Source organism: Cornus florida, unplaced genomic scaffold, assembly GCF_030987335.1.
Source record: "Cornus florida cultivar Cherokee Brave unplaced genomic scaffold, ASM3098733v1 CherokeeBrave_3.0.0_Hap2_Chr05, whole genome shotgun sequence".
NCBI lineage: Eukaryota > Viridiplantae > Streptophyta > Magnoliopsida > Cornales > Cornaceae > Cornus > Cornus florida.
In genome coordinates this window covers 70,331,325-70,350,619 of record NW_026775575.1, presented here as the reverse complement: position 1 = coordinate 70,350,619, position 19,295 = coordinate 70,331,325, and the positions used below count along the sequence as shown (strand labels likewise).

General features: G+C 37.3%; 1 protein-coding gene across 1 annotated transcript; it reads left to right on the top strand.

The window, feature by feature from the left end:
• The first annotated feature begins 858 nt into the window (after positions 1-858).
• LOC132306792 (U-box domain-containing protein 3) lies at positions 859-18,367 on the top strand. Its single transcript, XM_059804363.1, has 6 exons — positions 859-1,052; positions 3,311-3,591; positions 4,075-4,191; positions 4,419-6,311; positions 6,804-6,920; positions 17,988-18,367. The coding sequence occupies exons 1-5, from the start codon at positions 977-979 to the stop codon at positions 6,882-6,884; spliced, it is 2,448 nt and encodes an 815-aa protein (XP_059660346.1). The 5' UTR covers positions 859-976; the 3' UTR covers positions 6,885-6,920; positions 17,988-18,367.
• Positions 18,368-19,295: the final 928 nt, after the last annotated feature.

The following is a 19,295-nucleotide window of genomic DNA, read 5'->3' as shown; positions in this document are numbered from 1 at the left end:
TTGTTTTAACTGCAGTCACACTTCCACCCTACCTTATTACCCTATATATCCATATGCCACTCTTTTCTTTTCTAAACCTAATTTTCTCTTGATGAATAAAAAATGAAATCAAATTGATCCTCACCTACCAGATGTGAGAGTATATTTTTTATATTATTATTAGCAAAAAATAATATATTAAACAATTTTTGGGAAGAATACTAACAAATTTTTTTTTCTCCTAGATTTTCTAACTCTAATTTATTTACTTTCTTTTGAAACTAATGTTATTAGTATTATTTTATTCTTTTGTCTAATTACCCGAAAAAAGTGTTAGAAAATTAAGAAAGATTATAGTCTAATGGTATTTTTTTTTGTCTTTTAAAATTAAAAGTTGATGATTCAGTTTTTTAGAGACTAGATGGATAGGTAGGGGTGCGGATGTGTTTCTTGACGCTAATAAAATAAAAAATAAAAAATTGCTAAAAAAGTATTAACTGTATATTTTAAAAAAGAAAATAAAAAAAAATGTATAAACTGTATCTGAGGTGATGCAAGTGACAAGCATTTGGTGTTACTATTTTACTTACTCCTCCCAATTTCATTATGACATAGCTGTAATAAATAAAGTAGGGGTATAATAGTCCTAAATAATCATATTACATCTGTAATCTAATCATAGTACTGATCTACAATCTTCCTGGATATCTATCATTCCCTTTCCTCACTTAATTAGAAAAAGGTTCCCACTTTTTTTTTTTTTTGATTAATATTCTTCATTAAATTTTAATCACACATTAATCAATTAACAAATCCACAACTAAAAAAGTTGGCCCCACCACTTTGCCCATCATCTTTGTTATTGTTTCAGTTTCCCCTCTCCCCCTTATTCCCCTCTCTCTCTCTCTCTCTCTGTGATGGAGCACTGTAAGGAAGAGGGTTCAGAAAGGATGTTGAGGGAAAGGGTTGCACTGATTCTTTAAAATTAATCATTTTTATGGAGTTTTCATGTCAAAGCTTTCATCAAGATCTGTCCATGCCTTCAGACACAAGGTCATTCCACAACAGCAGAGGTATCTTTCAATTCAACTTTGTGGTGATAATATACATGTGTGTGTGTGTGTATATATATATATATATATATGCATGTGTGTATATATATTTCGGTTATGAATTTGGACATTTTTCATTTCATACTTCGATGGTTTGGAGAGAAAATCAGCTGGGTTTTCTTTAAAGCCTTGAGCTTTTTTCTTTCAACTTGAGGATTTTATTTAACAAATTGGGTTAATCACATTCAAAGATGTCTAATTAATTCATCTTCTCAAGTGGGTAGGTTTTGTAACATTCTTGTGTTGATCAATGTAGTCCAAATTGTTCCCATACAGTGAATCTAAGCTGCGAAGAAGATTGTCATCCCAAAATTCTAAGGCTTTTAGTTGAGAAAAATGGGATTGCCATTTTCTCAAAATTTGATAGAATTTTTAATTTATTTTTTTTACTTTGCCTTTTCCCTCTTTTATTGGTTTTTTTACTGAACAAGCGATGGCCAAAGCTTTCCCTTCACAATGAATCAACACGATTCTGTTAATTGGGTAATCAAATTTTTTGAAAAGGAACTTAAAATGGGGAATTTGATTGTCGAATTAACTTCTTAATCAAATGGAACACTAAAAATTAATTAAAGATTGTAAATTTTGATGTACAAAGGACAATTATTTTCTTATTTCTGGCTTTGCAGCATACCTGCCACTGAAGTACATTGCAAAATACATGTTTATGGGATTTATTACTTTAAGTGCCACAGGCCTAAAAGGTTCTTAGATTTGGATTTGTTATTGATACTGTGCAATATTTTCATTCGCGGGTGGACTTCAATTTATATTCAATAAGTTGCTTCATTCTCTTGTGTAATCTTTTTGGTTGCTCTTCTGTTTCTTATCTTTCTGTTACTCTAATTTTATAAAGTGACATCAACTGGCGTCAGAATATGTTCTCAATGTGTGTCTTTTGATCTCATATTCATTCCCTTCTAGCACACAAGTCCAGTCCTGCCGATGAATTTCTTATAATCCATTGAAAAATGTTATTCATGGAAAATATTTAGAAATAACAAAGAATAATACTCTTATTTTGTCAAAATGCCCATATTCGGGGTTTTACTAGTTCTGGTTGTTTCAGTTCATAGATTTCTTTTCTCAACAATCTTCGTGAAAGTATCTACGTATTCTCACTTGTTCTGACATATTAAATGTGTTTCTAAACAATGCTGCTATATACTATAAAGAATTAAGAGGAAACTGGAGTTACATTTGTGTTATATAGGCTGCTAAACAGAATTTTGCTTTCCCATATGTTTGTAACCACTTAAAATCAAGCATTATAAGTCTCAGATGACTACATAAGTTAGTAGTAATGGGAATATTGGTATAAATTAGCTGCTTCAGATTGCAGACTGCTGTGCTTCCAACTCATTGGATGATCTGAGGGTCTTGCTTCACGATTGGAGTTGAATTTCTTTTGTCCTGGGTAAAGCTGTCACCAGTAGAGCAATCCTATAGGAAATGAGCAACCCTTACGTTTTCTGTTGACTTGGTGCCTGCTGGCTATATGCAGAGTCATTCTGCCTCTACTGGTTCTTCTGCATGTCCCGCATTATTTTAAGATGCTGATTCTTTTATCATTCCCTCTCGCCTCTCTCCTTTTCAGATAGATTTACCATCTTAAATCAAGGTGGTTTACAGTCCATTCAACATTTAGTTCAGTAAGCCTCCCTTTTATAAAATTATTGGCTTCATTAGTGATATGTTCTTTTTGCAAGCTTTGAATTATGGCACATGAGTAATGTAAAATAATATTTAATTTATCTTATATTATAGTACTTCGTGTTTTAGAATATTAAAATTATTTGATATGTGAGGGGACCCTGGCATTGAGAACATGCTTGAGCTTAAGAACTAGAATCTCCTTCGGCTCAAAAGCACACCTGTTCTGTTCCTTGCACACTGTTCATAACTGGAGCCACTAGTCAATCAGTTTAATCTTTTGATTTACCCTTCCAAAAGAAGAAATGGAATATAGAAAATAAATAATGATATTATACTATAAATACTTTTGATCTTTCTGCAATTTGGTTGCTATATAACTAGGGTGCTGTATAAAGCACCTGTGATTGTTATCATGATGGACTAACTATTTTCAAGGCCATTCTTTTGTGTTAAGCTGTTCTTGTAAGGATTTTCCAGTAAAGCACAACATTATCATTTAATCTCACTTTTTATTCCTTTGTCTTTTTATGTAATTAACAACGTGATTTGTTTAACTTAAGCAGGTCAGATGGATGCAAAATCTGTAAGATGTCTTATAAACAGCATTTCTCGATTCATTCATCTAGTGTCATGCCAGACATTGAAGAGTATGCCTACTCAGAAGAGTTGCAGAAATATGGCGAGTTTGTTAAAGCAGTTGAAGCCAGTGCTTGATAATGTTGTTGATTATAAACTACCTTCAGATGAAGTCCTTTGTAAAGAGTGTGAAGAGCTAGATATAGCTGTTAATGAGGCTAGGGAGTTCATAGAGAATTGGTGTCCCAAGATGAGCAAGATTTGCAGCGTGAGTACCTTCTAGATCCGTTTCATACAAGGAAGCTATGCTGAAATAATAGATAGGAAACATTTTTATTCTTTGGTCAAATGTATTTGTATTCTGGACTTCCATATATATATATATTTTAAATTTTATTTCTTCCATGAAGCTCTTTTTATTTGCTGAAATTGATTATTCTAATAGTTATAAACTTTCTTTTCAATCAATGTTTGAGGAGGCAGAGTGTATGAATTTCTTTGAATTCTCTCAAACTCCATTTGAGTACTGAAAATTTTGAAATAAAAGAAAACTTGGAATCGTGTAACAATCATTGTAGCCTCAAGTTATTATAAAATCCTTACTTTACATTTCTTTTACTATATCTTCGTGGCAATCAAAGTACTTAGTCGAAAGGTTGTCTGGGAGCTATTGGATCTTTTATACATCTTGCATTGTTATTATTTTGAAGACTAGTTCATTGTTCTTTGATTTGCCATTTGACTTCTGCAGGTTATGCAAAGTGAGCCATTGGTGATGAAAATCCATAGCTCTTCACTTGAGATTTGTCGTATTTTATGTAGACTGCTACAATCATCACCACCTACTTCAAGTTTAACTTGTATTCAGGTGTGCACAAAGTTGGATCATTTTTTGCATCTTTTGTTTTTTCTGTTGTCATATGGCTCTTTACGACAATGTCTCATTCTTAACTGTTTATCCGTTTCTTTATTCTTTTGTTCTTTTCCCTTTCTCTTGTAATTTGTCATTTTTGCTGCTTTTATATAGACATCACTTTCTTCATTGGCTGGCTGACCGTGCCAAGTGCAAGAATAATTTTTCATAATCTGTTTCAGCACTGTATGCAAGAACTGCAATGTTTGGAGCTGGAAAGAATATCAGAGCCCATAGAAGAGGCATTGAAAAGTATAAGAGAAGGAATCATTCCATCCTCTGGACATCTAATAAAAATTATTGAGTCACTTAGTTTGACATCAAGCCAGGAACTGTTGAAAGAGAGCTTGGCCTTGGAGAAGGAGAGATTGAAAGCCCAAGTCAATAAAAAGAAAGGGGATTTAGATCAAATTAACCAAATTGTTGACCTTATTTCCCATATTCGTGATTGCATGACTAAACTCGAGAACTTTAAGGCCATAAATGGTGTCCAGATCCCTTTACACTTCCGCTGCCCTTTGTCATTAGGGCTTATGATGGATCCGGTGATTGTAGCTTCTGGCCAAACCTATGAAAGGGCGTCCATCCAAAAATGGCTGGATCATGGGTTGACTAATTGCCCGAAAACCCGTCAAACCCTCTCTCACACAAACCTCATTCCCAATTATACTGTCAAAGTTCTGATAGAAAATTGGTGTGAGGAAAACAATATAAAACTCCCCAACACCTCTGTGTGCACTAATAATATCTCAGCCCCATCCAGGTCTGAAGATGTATCTGCTCAGGATCTTATTCGTTTGGACAGTTTCCGTTGTTCGTCACACAGTAACGATTCTGCATCAAGATCCTCCGTTGACGATGGACATGGATATCAGAAACAGAATAATTTTAGTGAGCAAGAATCTAATGGGTTCCAGATTAAGGAAAATGAAAAGTTTGGCCACTCATCCCCCGAACAGTCATACATTCACAGTAGGAGTGAATCAACCTCGAGTTTAATGTCAAGCATTGATTATATCCCTACAGGATCGATTGAGGTGTCAAGGATGTCTGGTAGGCATGAAAATATGAGTGAGTTGTCTGGAGAAATGGTATCCGAGTTTCCCAATTCTTCTCCTTCAAATAAAAGTTCAGGATTCTCTCCCTGGTTATCAGGAAAACAATATTATAGCTCCAGGACAATGTCTGAAATGGCTGGCAATGGAAACCGTAATTACCCAAGAACACTGACCTTTCCATATGCTGAGCCGGGATGTGATGATGTAACTGCAACTTCTCATGTTGAGAAACTGGTTGAAGATCTAAAGAGTCATTCAAATGAAACTCAAACTTCCGCTGCAGCAGAATTGCGGTTTCTTGCAAAGCATAACATGGAGAATCGTGCTATTATAGGCCGTTGTGGGGCTATTGCACCGTTGCTTTCGCTGTTATATTCAGAAGTGAAGCTAACTCAAGAGCATGCTGTTACTGCCCTTCTGAACCTATCAATTAATGAAAACATTAAGGCCATGATTGCGGAAGAGGGAGCAATTGAACCACTAATCCACGTTTTGAAAACGGGAAATGCGGGAGCCAAAGAGAATGCTGCAGCGGCTTTGTTCAGCCTTTCTATTTTGGAAGAATACAGAATAAAAATTGGGCGCTCTAGTGCAGTTAAAGCATTGGTTGATCTGCTAGGGTCTGGTACTCTCAGAGGGAAGAAAGATGCTGCAACTGCCTTGTTTAACCTTTCGATCTATCATGAGAATAAGGCTCGTATAATTCAAGCAGGAGCTATTAAGTACCTGGTTGAGTTGATGGACCCTGCAACAGAAATGGTTGACAAGGCTGTTGCTCTTCTTGCAAATCTGTCTACAGTGGCAGAGGGATGCTTGGCAATTGCACGTGCAGGGGGCATACCATTACTGGTTGAGGTTGTTGACACAGGATCTCAGCGAGGAAAGGAAAATGCTGCTTCCATACTGTTGCAACTGTGCATTAACAATCCCAAGTTTTGTCGTCTGGTGTTGCAAGAAGGAGCTGTTCCACCTCTCGTTGCATTATCTCAGTGTGGCACACCAAGAGCAAAAGAGAAGGTGATTTTATTGTTTTATTCTATTCATTTTTTGTGCGGAAGGTGGGGGGGAGGGCTGTCCTTTTTGATGTTTCAAAGTGTGCCAAAACATGGTATTGAATTTGCTGCTGTTACTGTCTACCAGGAAAAGACAAAAGCATGACATAGCCAAAATTAGCAGTGCCCTATGCACTAATGATGGGACGCGCTTAATTATTATTATTTTTAATCTGAACAAGTGCTGTACTTTTTTGTAAACACGTCTGTGTGTGTATAATTAGCATTAGAATGAGCAAATTGTATAGGGCCATGGAGGAAGCATTTTAAAATTTATGTGACACCGTCATTGGAAGTTTGAATATTAGGGCAGTTAAGGGATTTTTACTGCAGAGAAAATTGGTAGCGGCCTCTACTTTTATGAACTGGTTTAATATTAAAATAAACCTTCTTATGTGCATCAGTGGAAATGATAAGAGGGGTTGGAAAATGAAGTTGATATCTTTTTGTCTTCCAGGCACAACAACTTCTCAGCCACTTCCGGAACCAGCGTGAAGGGGCCTTGGGAAAGGGAAAATCACGAGCAGAAAGAGTTTAATGAATGAATACCTGCACATTTGATATTCTATTCCATGTAAGTTGTTTACTTGCTCTCCTTGACATGTCTCTTTCATGGTTCCTTTTCAGATATCTTTTATTTTTCACTCTTCATTTGTAATATAGTGGTGAAATTTGATTACATGCAACTGCAACTAGATTTCTGTTTCTATTTCACGTGTCTCACATATATAGATCTCTTCCCATCTTCAACAGATGTCAGTGAGGTCAATTATGCTGTAACTTGTTTAGTAGTCATCCCAGTGTTGCAGATATGTTTATACTTATGCTAGGAATACTGAATTTTTTTGTATTAATGTTTTCATTTTCTCTGATGCACACAACAGAAGTACCAACTTTTATTTTCTTATTCAAATACAACGTGCCTAATTCATCAGTAGCACTTGATTGACATATTTTGTGACCTTCTTGGTTGCTTCTTATGCTCATCCTTAAGCCACTAGCACTTAATATATTATCTATATGTATATATACACACACACACACAATTGTATTATATATATACTACTATATAAGACGTCCTTACCTTTTCGGTTCCCAATGGTGGCCGGAAACTGAATGGTTTCATGTACGCGTGAAAAAGGCAAAAAAGTACAATATTAAAAGAGCGTGAAAAACACGCTACAAACTGAGTGCATTTCAGCAAAAAAACACGTCAATCCCACTCGTCTCATCCACAAAGTCACAAACTTCCTTCTCGTCGCCGGCCAAACCAGTAAGTTCAGTAACTAACCAACTAAAATGGCGTTTTTTTCAACGACAGTACAATATCCGACGCATATCCCGAGTCCGTGTCCGTGTCGTGTCGTGTCGACACGGACACCCTTGCCGGTTTCGGCAAGTCCGTAATACAAATTAGCGCAATCTTTTACTATTGCACTAAACAGTGACCCTAGTCATTCGACTCATACCTATATAACTTAAAATTTGAAAATGAGTAAAAACCATACCTTTTACTTTCTTTATTAGAGAAACCCAAGTTTCAAGTGACCAGATATGTGTATATATGGCGGTAGCTTGAGTATGGAGAACAGTTCTGAGTGGTATTTGTTAGAATATTTTGGGTCATTATGTAATTACATATAGTTGGTAGGGTCATTATGTAATTAGCTGAGTCTTGTATTTTTATATAAGCCACTGTAGGCTTAGGGTTTTGTATGTATGAAATACACATTATGTAGCCATCATGCTATCTCTCTCTTTCTCTCTCTCCCTCTCTCTCTCTCATTAGTTTGAACATGATATCAGAGCGGTACGAAACAATGAGAAACTAAGATTGTGGTTATGATTGCATCTGTGGTGTTCTTCGCGGAAGGTTTGGCCGTCGTTTTGTTCGAGTTGGAGGTTTGAAGCTGTCGTTGTGTTCAGCGCTTCTTGTCTGTCGTTCTCAGATCTGAAGCCCTTCGTTTTGTTGGCCGAGGCTGCCTTGGCTGTCGCAAGTTGCAGAGGTTCCATCATCGCGAACCCTCTTTGCTCGGTTGTTAAATCGCCGCTTGTGTTGGGTTGCCATCACCGCTGCAAGGGCTAGGGTGTGTACTAGCCTTGATTCTTCATTGCGAACCTCGGGTGTTAGAGTTTATTGTCGGTGGCAGAATTTTGGTTCTTGCCGGCGCTGATTATGAAGGAGAAGGGTGGTGTTTGGCTACAGGCGTGAAGTTATCCCAACCTTGGTTTACTAAAACCGGAATAGCAGAAAATTGGTTTTGATTTGGCCCGTTTGCCCAGATTTGGCCCGTTTGTCCGGATCCGGATTCAGTTTTTTTTTTTTTCTTCCTAGGTTCGGTTTTCTTCTCTCTTTCCTTCTCCATGGCTGTTGGTTCAGACCTGTTTTCTTCTGCTTCTTTCAATCCTCCTATGACTTTGGTCAAGCTCAATGGCAAGAACTATATTTTATGGGCCAAGTCAGTAGCTATTTTTCTGAAAGCCAAAGGCTTTGGCTCTCATTTGGTTAAGGATAAGCCTAAAGACAGTGATACAGATTTCAGTTCATGGGAACAAAGGGATGCTCAGATCATTTCCTTAATGCTGAATTGTATTGAACCAAATATCAGCTCCAACCTGTTATATTTGGATACTGCCAAGGAGATATGGAACCGCCTCCAACAGCTATATTCAGGTACTGGTAATATCACCAGAATTTATGAGGTGTGCAGACAATTCTTTGACCTCCGACAAGGTACTCATAGTCTTGCAGAATACTTCTCCCAGTCAATGGGAGTTTGTGAAGAAATGAACTTGTATTAGCTTATCACCTCTGATGTGAAGAGCATGCAACAACAACGTGAGGATTTTAATGTTGTTCGGTTTCTCACGGGGTTGTCACCCGAATATGAATCTGTCCGTGCACAGATTTTAGGTAGCCTTACACTTCCCTCTCTTCTTGATATGTTCTCCAGACTCCAGCATGCTACTCTATCTAGTGACGCTTCCAGGAGTGCTTCAAGTGGTGTCACTGCTCCTCCTAGCAGTGAACGTTCTGCATTAGTTGTGAACCAGGGTGGTTATCAGCTTTCTCGTGGCAGTGGCGGTCGGTTTACCCGTGGTCATGGCAAAGGCAGAGACTCAAAACTCTGCACTCGCTGCGGTCTTACTAATCACACTATCAATTACTATTGGGATCTTCATGGGAAACCACCTTCTTCTTCTTATGCACATTAAGTAACCTCTAATGAAGGGGATTCTTCTTTCTCTGCCACACCAATTGCTCCACAAGTGGTTGCTCCACAAGTGGCTGTTGAGTCTGCTATGGTCACCATGACAATTTCCTGCGATGAGTATGCTCAGTTTATGTCTCAACAACGGCCTTCCACCTCATCTCCCATGGTTTCCTTTGCCCAATCAGGTAGTTCACCTGCATGTCTCTTATCCTCTCGTCAGTCCTTGGATTCTTGACTCTGGCGCATCCGATCACATGACTGGTAGTTCTCATCTTTTATCTGATTTTCAGTCTGTTCCTTCCTCACAAAGTGTTACTCTTGCTAATGGCTCCTCCACTAAAGTTTTGGGTGTGGGAACCACCCAACTCACCTCTTCTATGTCCCTTTCCTCTGTATTATATATTCCTCAATTCCCTTTTAATTTGATGTCCATTAGTCAAATTACTAAATCTCTTAATTGCTCTGTTACATTTTATCCCTCATGTTGTATTTTTCAGGATCTCAAGACGATGAAGAAGATTGGCACGGGACATGAAGTAGGTGGCTTGTATTACTTTGATCTTGGACCATCTCCCATGGCTCTTCAATCATCTTTGTCTCCTTTCTAGTGGCACTGTCGTCTCGGCCAACCATCCTTATCAGTTTTGCAGCGTCAAGTCCCCAGTCTTAGTCTTAGTTGTGTTGAGTCCATGCCTTGTGAAGCATGTCAGTTTAGTAAGCATTGTTGTGTATCTTTCAAACCGAGAGCTACCAATCGTGTTGTTAGTCCTTTTCAGTTAATTCATTCAGATGTATGGGGCCCAATAAAACATATTTCTCTTAATGGATTTCGTTATTTTGTGACTTTTGTGGATGATCATTCTTGTATGACTTGGTTGTTTTTAATGAAAAATTGTTCTGAGTTATTCTCTATTTTTCAAATATTTCGCAAAGAAATAAAAACTCAATTTGGATGTTCCATTAAAGTTTCACGCTCTGACAATGCCACAGAATATTTCTTGGACCATTTTGAGACTTATTTTCATGCTAAAGGCATCATTCATCAATCATCTTGTACTTAATCTCCTCAACAAAATGGAGTAGCTGAACGTAAAAATCGTTATCTCCTCGAAGTATGTCGTGCCCTTTTATTCCATATGCATGTTCCCAAACATTTTTGGTGTGATGCTGTTCTTACGGCCTGTCATCTTATTAATCGGATGCCTTCGTCGGTGTTACAAGTGAAGTCTCCTCATTATGTTCTATTTCCCAACTCCGCATCGTTTAATCTTACTCCTCGGGCCTTTGGATGTGTGTGTTATGTCTATATCCTTGGGCCCGGTCTTGACAAACTCGACCCCCGTGCCACTAAGTGTGTTTTTCTTGGGTATTCTCGCACTCAGAAGGGTTATCGTTGCTACAGTCCTCATTTTCAGCGCTATTTCACTAGTGCTGATGTCTCCTTTTCTGAGTCTTTCCCATGTTGTTGTTGTTTTTATTTATTTATTTATTATTTATTTTTTATGATTCTACTACCCCTCTCGATATTACTCTTGAGCCACCTATGCCAACTGTTTCCTCTCTGGTTCCTGCTCTCACACCTCCTCGCTCTGTTGTCCCCTTGCAGGTTCATACTCGACGACCTCGACTGCTTACTTCGCTCCCTCCATCTCCTTCAGAGTCTTCGGATCCCACGCCATCTACTTTGCCTGATGATTTACCTATTGCTCTCCGTAAGGGTACTCAGTCGTGTGTTACTGCACATCCCATTTCTAACTTTGTCTCCTACCATAATGTTTCATCCTCTTTATCTTATTTTTTTATCCAAAATGTCTGCTACTTTTGTTCCCAAGACTTTGCAGGATGCTCTTTTTAATTCGGATTGGCGCAAAGCCATGGTCGATGAAATGGATGCCCTACACCGTTATCGGATTTGGGATCTTGTTCCCTTACCTCTGGGCTCCAAAACGGTTGGTTGTAAGTGGGTCTGTACTGTTAAATACCTTCACGATGGGTCTATTGAGCGGTTGAAGGCTCGTCTGGTGGCAAAAGGGTACACTCAGACTTATGGTATTGACTACGATGAGACATTTTCTCCTGTTGCTAAGATTTCTTCTATTCGGGTACTTATTTCCATTGCTGCCAATTGTCACTGGCCGTTGTTTCAATTGGATGTGAAGAATGCCTTCTTGCATGGTGACTTAGTTGAAGAAGTTTATATGGAGCAACTACCTGGGTTTGTTGCTCAGGGGGAGTATCGTCACATTGTTTATCGCCTTAAAAAGGTCCTGTATGGATTGAAACAATCTCCACGGGTTTGGTTTGGAAAATTCTCTGAGGCAGCATTAGAATTTGGTCTTAACAGATGCCAGACCGATCATTCAGTATTTCACTAGCGCACTAAAGCTGGCTTCATTTTTCTTGTGGTGTATGTAGATGATATTGTAATCACGGGTGATTATTCTGAAGGCATTGCTAAGTTGAAGTTGTTTATGCAAAATCGATTCCATACTAAAGACTTGGGTAAACTTAGGTATTTCTTGGGTATTGAAGTTGCTAGATCCAAGAAGGGTATAAGTTTATCTCAACGCAAATATGTGTTGGACTTATTAGAAGAAATAGGTATGTTGGGTGGTCGTCCAATTAATGCTCTTATGGATTCAAATACAAAAGTTGTGTCTGATGAGGGTGATCTATTTAATGACCCGCGTAGATTTCGTCGCCTTGTTAGGAAATTAATTTATCTCACTATCACTCGACCTAATATTTCATATGCAGTTAGTGTTGTAAGTCAGTTCATGGGAGCTCCTAGAATGTCATATTGGGTTGCTGTTCTTTGGATTATCCGATATTTCAAGCAAGCTCCAGGTTTTGGGTTACTATATAAATCAAATGGTCATCTCAGGGTGGAAGGTTTTTCAGATGCTGACTGGGCTGGTTCTCCTTCAGACAGGAGATCTACTACAGGCAACTGCACATTTGTAGGAGGAAATCTTGTTACATGGAAAAGTAAAAAGCAAACGGTGGTAGCTCGATCTAGTGCTGAAGCTGAGTACAGGGCAATGGCCCATACCACTAGTGAGTTGACTTGGATACAACATTTTCTAAAAGAACTTGGGTTGACAGTTGAAACTCCTACTCCATTGTTCTGTGATAATCAAGCAGCTGTTCACATTGCATCAAATGCTGTGTTTCATGAGAGGACCAAACATATTGAAGTTGGTTGTCACTTCATTCGAGGAAAAATATTAAGTGAGAGCATCTCTACTCCATTTGTAAAGTCTGAAGATCAATTAGCTGATATGTTTACCAAAGCATTGGGTCATAATCGGTTAAGGATTATCTGTTTTAAGCTGGGATTATTTGATATATACTCTCCAGCTTGAGGGGGAGTGTTAGAATATTTGGGTCATTATGTAATTACATATAGTTGGTAGGGTCATTGTGTAATTAGCCGAGTCTTGTATCTTTATATAAGCCACTGTAGGCTTAGGGTTTTGTATGTATGAAATACACATTGTGTAGCCATCATGCTCTCTCTCTCTCTTTCTCTCTCTCCCTCCCTCTCTCTCTCTCATTAGTTTGAACAGTATTTGATGGTTGAAGCATGAAAGAGGACTTGGGAAGTGCACAATGGGGTGGCTGGAGAGTGACAAACAGGTCTGGCTCCACACCTCTACCTTATGGCTACTAAAACAGTTGCCTAAGGCCTGACATGTAAAAAAGTAGGCCCTAATGGATTTTTTGATGTAGCACAGTTATAAGTGGTTTCATCTACAAATTCTCGTGTGCATATATAACATTTATGTACAAACTCTGTTTGAGGTTGAAGGACAAAATCAAGGAGAGGATGATGAAGAAAATTGAAGGAAACAAATGAGGAGAAAGTAATGAATAATAATTATACGAGTGCTTTTTTATTTTTATTTTTTACAAGTAATAAATATATGAGTGTTATATATAAAAAATGCCTCATTTATATATGGAAGAATCCATCAAGAGGGCTCTCTCATGTGAGCTCGTGCCCCTAAGCTATCGGATCGTGAGCTCTCACCTGGCGTGCTTTTGATCCAACAGTTGAGGACACAGTCTCACAGTGAGAGCTCCTTCCCTTCCTGACGGGCTTACACTTCAGAGGATGGCCTTAGCATGTCGAGCTGCTCCACAATGGCCTATCACCATTATCTTCATCATGTGCAATAATCCAAAAAATGGTTTTAAAACAAAACCGAGGCAGCAGCAGATTGATCAATGACCTATCACCATCATCTTTGTATCATGTGCAATAATCCAAGAATGGTTTTTGTGGGGCTCTCTTTGGCTACTGGAAGGAAATAATCCAGTCAGGTGCCATATGTTGAATAGAAAAACTTGGCGGTGGTCAAGTTTATGCGTTAAATTGGACTTGTTACTTTTATACATTTTTGGCAAGAAACTTATTTAATATTTTAAAGGAAGAATCTCACTGTAACGACGGGCAATTGGACTTGTTACAGGAGGTTCATCGTTCATTGGTGAACTGAATCTTGTATTACATGCTTGGAAGGTCAATTTCTGTTGATGAGATCTTTGCACTGGTGTTAAGCAATATATATTTTTTCTTTCTTTATTAATTTTTTTTAAAAAGAGAGAAATTTGGGTGTCTCCAACTCATTTTGAGTCAAAACTAATCTTTTCTGGTTGCATGCAATATCCCATCAATAACATGCACTGGGTGAGCAAAGGAGAGTTGAACCCAAGTAAGATATTTGGTTCCCAAGCTTGGAGTTAATGTTTTTGTTCCTTGTGGATTTTATGTTTATTTATTTCATAAAGCCCTATAATAGGTAAGACAGGACCAGAGTAGAATATACTATTATAACTAAAATCTTAAAAAGCTTTGTTCTCTTCTTTGTGTGTATGTGAACTGTATCAGTAGGCTTTGAGCTTGTTCATCTTAAGATCTTTTGGTATTGTCTATCTCATTTTCCTTCCTTATTTTTCTTCTTACCTGATTTTGCTGTAAGACCGTCTACTTATCAATTCGATAATATCTGTGATTTATTTCTTGATCTCCTTTCTTATTTTTTGATGCTATGCTTAAGTTACCCTGTAAAGCTGTAACAAGATCTCACTGATTTTTGAGATTTGGGAACACATCTATAATTTTTCCGGGAGTTCACCTTTTGGGTTATTGGCTTGTTATGGTTTTATACCAGGCTTATGGGGTTGCTTAGATTGACAAATGTAAATATTGGGAATGTTCAACCACCATCTTCAGAAAGAAAAGAGTAGAGGATGCTTCACTGGTTTTGCCAGATTAAAAAACTATCTATATATACTTTAACCAGAAGCAGTAGAAAAACTCAACAGTTCATAAGGAGAAAATGAAATTATTGTATGGATATTAAGGAAGTTGGGTTCACATCTTGTTGTAATTGGAGCTTTACCCAAATTCATGGTCTTAATGAGTTCTGAAATTGGTGCCCTTACTTGACCCCCCATACAAATAGGCCTAGTTGGTAAATCCCCTTACTAGACCCTCCATAAAGTACGTACAAATTTTTTTTTTTTTTTTAGAATATGTCCGTCTACCATGATTTTAGTATGCTGTATAAATAGAATTTGTGAATCTCTGTAGCTTTTCTAAGAATGCCTTGAGATTTGAGTAAAATATATATTATATTTTTGAAAGGTAAATGAAAGCAGTTGAACAACATTGTACACCAATCTCTCTTTTCCAATTGCATTAGGATTGTTATATAATATTTGTAATAATTGAAAAGAAGTTGTGAATTCAAAGCATAGTAACGTTGTTATTTAAGTGCACAGTGATTTTTTCTTTTCTTTTACTGTTAATATCAAAAATAACATTTGAAAAGAAAAATAAAGCATATATTGTTAGGAATTGTCTCATATTCCTATTTTAATTGGTTTCTATTTTAGAGTTATTTTATTATGGTAATTTCTTGTAAGGTAAGTCTTGGCCTCTAAGGAATCTTTTGTAAGGCAAGTCTTCGCCACTAAGAAATTGTAATCCTTGTCCACCAAGGAATTGGGTATGGGACTCTAAATAGATCCATAGGGTATTGTTGAAATGTATGAGTGGAGAGACATATAGCCCGCAAGGGCAGCCTCATGAGGGAGTTGTAAGTAAATTGGATGGGAAGAGAGAGTTAGGTTTGGTAGAGCGAACACTGAAGACGAGAGGGTGTCTCGTAATACACGGTATATGGCTTGGGTACCTTGACGTCTGCCTTGGCTGCCGGATTACACGGGGAAAGCTCTAGGTGAAAGTGAATGTACAAGTTCTTCTGGCGTTGGTAAATTCTCTATAAATTGTAACTGTCTTCTTATCATCATAGTCGAATCTCCTCATCCGTAGATGCAGCCTAGAGTTTGGGTCAAACACGTATATCTCGTGTTGTGCATGTGAGTAAATTGCTTTATTGCTTTGGTGGGATCTTCCATGGTGTTCTTAGAGTGGACATTGAAGACGAGAGGATATCTCGTAGTACACGGTGTAAGACTCGGGTATCTCGACCTCTGCCCTAGCAGCCAAATTACACAAGGAAAGCTCTAGGTGAGAGTGAATGTACAAGTTGTTCTGGTTTTGGTAATTCTCAACAAATTGTAACATTTCCTCATCATTATAATTGAATCTCTTGATCTGTTGACGTTTGGGTGAACTACATATATCTTGTGTTGTGCATGTGCGTAATTGCTTTATTGCTTTGGTGGGATTTTCCATGGTGTTCTTGTTGACATGGCTGTGTATTCTGAAAAGTTTGATATGTCGCACTATTACCGACTGGTTCGACTTTTTGGCAAATTATGTTTTGCAGAGTGCGACCGGTCGCATTTTAGATGGACCAGTCGCAGTTGGCTAATTCGTGTTATTGTGCTTTGTTCGCACTTCTTCCGCTGCACAACGTTTTTGGTCCTGAATTTTTAACATAAAAACGAACCAGATGCAAATGTAACTGAATTCCTATTTTTCCATTTCCTTTTTTATGCCAAAATTTTTAATATCTGGAGCAACTATAAGAATAAGATAGTGGAAGGAATTTGATTGACACCTGCTGCCCCATTCATTGTGTAAAAAGCTGAAGTCGGTATAGATGGAGAGGAAGCCTTGTCGCCCACTAGTCTTTTACCGATTACCACTAGTCTTTTACCGATTTCCTTTCTGTTCTACATTATGTATTTTTCAATTAAATGTCAAATCATAACTGTATGTAGCTGAACCCACTAATTAGCAGACATGGATGTGAGGCGACTCGGATGTCGGCACGTCAAATCCTAAAAAAGTAGGACATGGACACGTGGTGGACACAGCTACATGAAAATACAAAGTTTTATATATGTATGACAGTTTTACAAATTTATTTAACTTTTAAATTCCATACTAAGGCTTACATTATTTAGAAGATGAAGCTGGACAAATATCGTACAGATAATTTTATTATATATGCTTCTACTCTATTACTTCTTCTTTACAATTATAGTTTTGTCTTTATATGAATAAATGTCATTGTATGCTCGAATTGTGGTAATCAAGTGTATAACGTCTATTTTCCTTCAAGCAAAAAAGGTTGGACACTTTGAAATGTGTTCGTATTCTTTCGAAGATTATTGGATGTGACACCTTAGATTTGTTTATGCGACTCTTAGATGTGTTTGTGTTATATAAGATGTGTTGGGAAAGTGTCAGAGTCTGAGATAAGTCGGGATGTGTCATTTAGGTGTCTAGGTAATGAAACTTGTTTCTAAATTATGGACATGTCCATGAAGCATACAAATTTTAAGAGTGTTTATAAATTGTAGGATGTGGACACGGTGTGGAAGCAGCTATATGAAAATACAAAGTTTTATCTATGTATGACAGTATTGGAAATCTATTTACTTTTAAATTTCATACTAAGAGTTGCATTTTTTAGAAGATGCTTGACAAATATCATAAAGATAATTATATTATATATGCTGCTACTATTCTACTTTCTCTTTACGAATTTTTCTTATATAAATGTCATTGTATGCTTGACTTGTGGTAATCATGTGTATAACGTCTATTTTCCTTCAAGAAAACACTTTGAAATGTGTTCGTACTTTTTCCAAGATTATCGGATGTGACCTTCTTAGATGTGTTCATGTTATACAAGACTTGCATTGGGGATGTGTCGTTTTGAAGTGTTGAGAGAATGAAATTTATTTCTAAATTATGGACATGTCCATGTAGTATAATCGTTCACGTATTGAAGAGTGTTCATAAATTGTCTGTCTCCGACACGAAGAGTTGTTATGTTGAATAATATTTGGCAAGCCTTGTTTAGGTTGATCTTTCTTCTTGTATCCATGACTGATGTAGCTTGGTCTGAACTATGTAAACCTCTACCTAATTAAAGCTTACATTTTATTTATGTCAAATGATATTGGGTGTCTCACATGGTTTGTGTTGTTGCGTACAGGGAGAGACAATATTGCGTGGACGAAATGGATTCTGGGATTGATTTGCTCCATTGATTGAAGCTTGCTGAAAGGATGTGATCCATCTGGGTTTAGGCTAAATGAGTTGTAGAAGAAGTTTTCCACTTTTGTACAGACAAATTATCTACTGATTTTTCTTGTAGGATTGTAGTCCAGGTTGGTTTTGTAAAGTGATGTATTTTCTTGATTAACAGAATAGTGTCATGTAATGTTTTGTTTTGGCTGATGCATTTGAGACTCATTTCAAGTTGGAACGCCTGCCGAGCATGCTTCTTGGTACAAAAAATTTCCTTTGTTTGGGAGAGTGCTGAATCGGTGCCTTGGAATTAGAGTCTAAAGAAATTAAATTTGAACTTTATTTTTTTTTTTATTATTATTTTTTTTGTCAATTCCAATTCTAAGGTGCGGATTGGGAGCTATGAGAAATATTGAAACCAAAATAAGAAAAGGCCATATCTATACAAGAACCATTTGACAATAAAATTATATATCTATGGTTGTACTCTTTGGACATTGTTGCCCTTTTAACCAATGTCGATGGCAGAGCTAAAAGACATACAAAAACAAAGTATAGAATTTGATACTTAATTCAATTTATGCAAGTGTGGTGGTGGTTCTCAGTATATGATGTCATTATGGCGTCATGTGATAAGACCAACCAGCCTTTGCCTAAATTGAATTACAAAAGCCTAAATTGAATTCCCAAAAAAGGTGGAAGGTAGGGTAACCTGGCCCAAGAAGGATTTGGGTTCAGGCTGGTGTGGTTGATTTCCTATTATTTTTTTGGGTCAGGTTGGACTGGGCCTAGATTAAAATCAAAGCTCGAGTCCAGTCCTAAGCCCATGGTACTCTCAGGCCTAGTACAGGGTCCTCTGCTTAAGTTTGACCCAAAGGGGTTGTCTTCGGGCTTTTAAATTTTCTCTTTTTGAATTTAATAGATTCAAACTTATAAATGTTAAAAACTTAAAAAATACTAAAAATTAATGTTTTATGCAATACTTGTTATGAAAAATCAAGGACCATGTAGTTTAATGGTATTTCTTCATTTCATTTTCCAAAGTGAAAGGCGGAGGGTTCAGACCCCCCACATCCACAGGAGTATGTAAATGTGTTTCTTCATTCTTGACAAGGTGAAAAAAAAAAAAAGAAAAAGAAAAAAAGAGAAAAGAAGAAGAAGAAGAAAATCACTTGTCACTAAACACAAATTTATGAGACTCAAAAAAACATGTCTCAAATATCATATAAGGGGAAATTTAGTGCAAGTGGCCTTTTTGAGAATATCGACTCTC